Below are 4,954 nucleotides of genomic sequence, written 5' to 3'. Positions count from 1 at the left end.
CCTTCCCCTTTCACAATGCATCAATCCTCACCAAGTCTTGATCAACAGGGCGGGTTTCGGCAGCCGTATCCCCTGATTCAGCTACCAGGCAGTTTATCACATGCATAGGATTGACGTGCGTAATAATAGCAGTTAGAATCTCAGCAATACTAACCTGTACAGAACAACAGCATCCTTTTCAGAATTCGATCTATATTTGAACTCAGAGATATTCATAGGTCCTACCTGCCACCCAAATGATTTACATCAGAGCAAATTAAATTAATAAAATTGTTGTTCCTTTAGAAATATTTATTGCCATACCAGTTCACAAAAATGTTTAAAACTCCCTGGCACCTCCGGCATAACAGTTGCAAGCAAAGCTTCTTGTTGCCTACCAACATTGGCAAGTTCAGTCACAACCCTCAGTTTATCAAAGTTCATGTTTGCCCCACTTGTTATCGCCACAACATTTGCACCCTTGACACCATAATACTTGCAATATGCTTCAGCCCCAGCAAGGGCAAGCGCACCTGCTGGCTCTAGAATACTCCTTTTCTCCTCAAACATGTCCTGCAACAAAAACTCAATGTTAATTCTATTTGACTGCTATTACCCAGTTTGCAGGGTTAGCCATCATTTCTAGGGAAGTACAATTCACCAAATATTTTATTTTAGCACGTTACTGAATCAGTGGGAATCAAGGACTGTGGGATGAGAATCAGAGTCCCCTTCACCCTGTGTGTGCATGATCAATGCAGTTACCTTTTACATATCCATGCTGAAGTCAACATTCTGACCACACGAGGTATTGTTAATGATGAAGGTGATTATGAGGTGCTAAGTAATAATGTGCAATTACTCAGAACCCTCATTTATGATCTTAACAGGTGTGAGGGGAAGATACAACTAATCACCCATCTGACCAACTTATCACACTAGGAATGCATAACGAGCTAAGGAGAAGGATTCATGCAATTTAAAATAATATGAAATATACCCTACCTTTATTGACGCACAAATAGCATCACGGCTCACGAGAACTACACCATCTACCAATTCCTTGCATAAGCGGAAAGTTTCTTCTCCAACCTCTTTAACAGCCACACCATCTGCAAAACCTCCAACCTGATCCAGCATCACTCTCTGACCATGATGTAGAGACAATGCCATAGCATTTGCATCAGAGGGTTCCACACCAATGATCTTAACCTGCATTAAATATTGAATAAGTGTTCTTCAAGAGTTCTGTGACATTGCATAGAAAACAGCAAGCAAATGCAAACTGAAGAGATGACAAAGAAATCAATTAAATTTACACACAGCAATTTGGAGCCCTTGGAACCCATGGCAGTTTGTCCAGAAATCAAATGCAAAAATAGCACCAGTATCAATAAAATTGAACTAATTTTTCTGTACATATCTTTTAATATTAATAAAATAAACTAAAAAAACCGACTGACCTCAGGATTTACCCTCTTTACATATGCAGCAATACCAGCTATTAAGCCGCCGCCACCCACAGGCACAAAGATTGCGTGCAACGGACCTTGCATTTGACGTACAATTTCCATCCCAACAGTTCCCTGTCCCATGATAACATCTGGGTGATCAAAAGGAGGTATGAATGTCCGTTCCTCTTCTTTGGCTCTCTTTTTAGCATATGTCTGTGCTTCGTCATAAGAATCCCCAACTAGAACAACTGTCGCACCCAACCTCTCAACAGATTGCCACTGTAATAGAACAAATTCAAAAAAAAAAATTAAAAAAAGCTACTTTCACAGCTCAATCATAAAAAATAATCTCTCGCATAATGTACCTTAATTTCAGGTGTAGTAACAGGCATTGCAATTACAGCATCGCAACCTAGTCTTTTGGCGGCTAATGCAACACCTTGGGCATGATTTCCAGCTGATGAGCAGATAACTCCTCTTTGCAGCTGTTCCTTCGGAATTTTTGCCATCATATTGTAAGCTCCACGCAGCTTAAATGAAAATACCTAAAAAAAGATCGATCAAACCCATCAAAATCAAATTGACGTAAAAAGAAGCTTTTTTTTGCATTCAAGCATGAAAACCCGCATCCAGTTTCTATTCAAAGTTGACAAAAACAAAAAAAAAAGAGAGAGAGAAGAAAAGTAACCACATTTATGGCTGCTAAATACACACATTTTGAATGAAACAGCTCAAAATTACAATAAAGTTTCCAGTCTAAATAAAAGATCAAATTCACTATGAGCTCAAATTCAAACTACCCAAGAAGTATAATAATCTTCCAAAAGCAAGCAGTAAAAAGATGGAAATATTTGAAATACTCTTTACCGGCTGCAAATCCTCTCTCTTGAGCCAAACCTTGACTCCTAATCTCTCAGAGAGTTTAGGCGCCAGCTGCAATGGAGATTCAATCGCAACGTCATACACCTTTGACGACAGTATATTCGTCAAATACTCCATTGCATTTATTATACTCCCATTATCGCCATCATTAACAGTACGTTCCGGTACGGCACCCAAGTAACCGGACGGGTATTGCAGAGAATTTGCAGAGACTTTCTTCACGGGATATGGAGGTGAAGAAAGCATGGAGGAGCGTAAGGGATTGTCGTGGGGGGGAGATGATGACGTTGACATTGAAGGGATCCCCGCGGTGGGTTTTGATAGGGTAGCATTGATGAACCGCTTGATTGACTTTTTGGGGTTGTAGTGGGGTCTAGTGAGGATTTGTGAGGCCAATCTGGAGCGGCTTGGGCGGAGGAGTGTTGGTCCCTGTGGTGGCTGTAGACGGAGAGCCTCCATGTCTTTTGGTGTTTTTGTTTGAGAGAAGGGCGGGGGGGATTGGAAGGGAGAAGCCGTAGGAGGGTTTTATTGTGAATTTTGGTCTCCGTTGCCGCTGATTTGGAACTGTATGAAAGCCAATCAAAGAGCGACACCCAGCTGGGGAGGGGTATCTTTGGAATGACAAGATCCTACTCTCTTAAAAACGGATTTTCCACGCTGCTGCCGAGGGATGTAAGAATTTTTTTTTCTTTTTTCTTTTTTCTCAGAGATTTGAATGATTTTATTGATAGTTGGAACACGATGATCCATCAAGTATTAACAAGATCCTCCTTAATCTGTTTTTTTTTTTCAGGTTAAAATCCTAAAATTAAGTATTAGAAAATAAAATTTATAATATTTGTAGAAAGTGACTAGGACTTGTTAGCTAGGTTAATGAATTATTTGTGATGTTAGGTCGGCTGGTCGTAAAGCTGCAGCGCATTTGACTGTCTAAACCAAGACCTAAAGTATCAGTCAAATCCCATCTAATACTAGTGATTATGATCAACACGTTTCATTACTTGAGCTAACCATTACATTACAAGAAATAATCTCATACTGCTTTTCCAATTATTATTTCAAAATAGGAAAGATAAAAATAATAAAATAAAGTATATTTAGTTAAAAAGTATAGAAATAAATATCAATCTACTGTAACCTTGAAGTGAATTTTCATATTTTAAAACCAGGATATATATGTTTTTAAAAATAATGTTTTTTTTATTTTTTATTCCTAAAATATCTAATTAAAATATATAAGGATAATAGTATGATTTTAAAACTTGATACCGTGGTTAACCGGAACAAAACTTTAGTTATATGTTAACAGGGTTTTACCCTGATTTAATCGAGTCATGGGTAAACTTAGGTTTTCAGTTGATTGATTTAGGTCAAAAAATTTTCTATTTTTCTTAAACCCAAACAAGTCTAGATCTCAAGTTAGGTAGGTCTTGGGTCAACTCGTCTAGCTGATTCAGATTTTATAATTAAGATTATTATAATATTATTATTTTCAAAACTTAATGTAAACTAGATGAAAAAATAATATCTTATTATTGTTGTAAATATGTAATTTTGACAATAATACTTATTATAAATAAAATAAAATTTTTTATATTTTATCATATTTTATCTACTATCAACTATCAATTAAACAAGATGCTAAGATAATCAATTTAAATTGTACATCATTATCAATCACAATTATATTTTTGTCCTTATTATCTTTTTTTTATATGAAGAAAATAAGTAAATGCTACCTGTCTAACAATTTCATTCATTATATTATTATTTTTATATATTTAAGTATTTTTTCATCCTTTTATTATTTTTATATTTCACAACTATTTTTCTTCTTCTAATTAGGTCATTTAGCATTGGTTAGACTGAGATTTGGGCTTGATGTTTTAGTTTGATTGCCTTCATATGGGTTGGGGTTTTCATGGCAGCACAAATTTTTTTGGACTTTTGTTGACATTTGATTTTGCACAAAATAGTTTGATTTTTTTGTTTTCTAACAAATTAAAATTAAAGAGACTAAAGTTGAAAATTAGGAGAAACAAAGGCCCTTTTCTTTATAAAAAAGAGAGAAGAATAGAAAAAAGATAAAGAGAAGAAAACAGTATCAAGAAAAGCTATTTTTTGAGATAAAAGATTGTCACATGCACCACTAAATTGCGGTGGCCCCCCTCACATGTTAGTATTTGTACAGCCTCGCTCACATGTTAGTATGTGTTTATTATCTTTACCCAATTTTCTTCCCCGTATTTATTTTAGCCCTCGTTCAATATTAATTATAGCCCTTGATTCTATAATAGTTCATTGATGGTATATTAATTATAGCCATTGATTCTATAATAGTTCATTAATGATATATTTGAAAATACAATGCAAATTATATTTTTTAAAAATTTAAATTTTTTATTTAAAATATTTTTTTATATTTTCAATTCGTTTTGATATACTGATGTTTAAAATAATTTTTAAAAAATAAAAAAATATTATTAATATATATTTCAACATAAATTTTTTTAAAAAAATAATCACTAGCACATACATAAATATATTTTAAATTACAAACATTTCTAATGCAAAACGCAAATGGAAGACCGTGATCCTTCCTCAGAAATTTCGAAAAGCTACAGTGAAGCTGCAGGGAC

At 34.7% G+C, this 4,954-nt stretch overlaps 1 protein-coding gene across 1 annotated transcript; it reads right to left on the bottom strand.

Annotated features, from left to right (window-relative positions):
* Positions 1-132: 132 nt before the first annotated feature.
* On the bottom strand, positions 133-2,998 carry LOC105122027 (threonine dehydratase biosynthetic, chloroplastic-like). The gene is made up of 6 exons (XM_011020929.1): positions 2,301-2,998; positions 1,799-1,978; positions 1,443-1,712; positions 985-1,191; positions 304-552; positions 133-225 (listed from the first exon to the last, which is right to left on the bottom strand). Exons 1-6 carry the CDS (start codon positions 2,772-2,774, stop codon positions 133-135), a joined length of 1,473 nt encoding a protein of 490 aa, XP_011019231.1. The 5' UTR covers positions 2,775-2,998.
* Positions 2,999-4,954: the final 1,956 nt, after the last annotated feature.

Source organism: Populus euphratica, unplaced genomic scaffold (genome assembly GCF_000495115.2).
Source record: "Populus euphratica unplaced genomic scaffold, PopEup_1.0 scaffold46.1, whole genome shotgun sequence".
Lineage (NCBI taxonomy): Eukaryota > Viridiplantae > Streptophyta > Magnoliopsida > Malpighiales > Salicaceae > Populus > Populus euphratica.
Note: the sequence above shows the minus strand (reverse complement) of the source record. Positions and strands in the feature narration are given on the sequence as shown.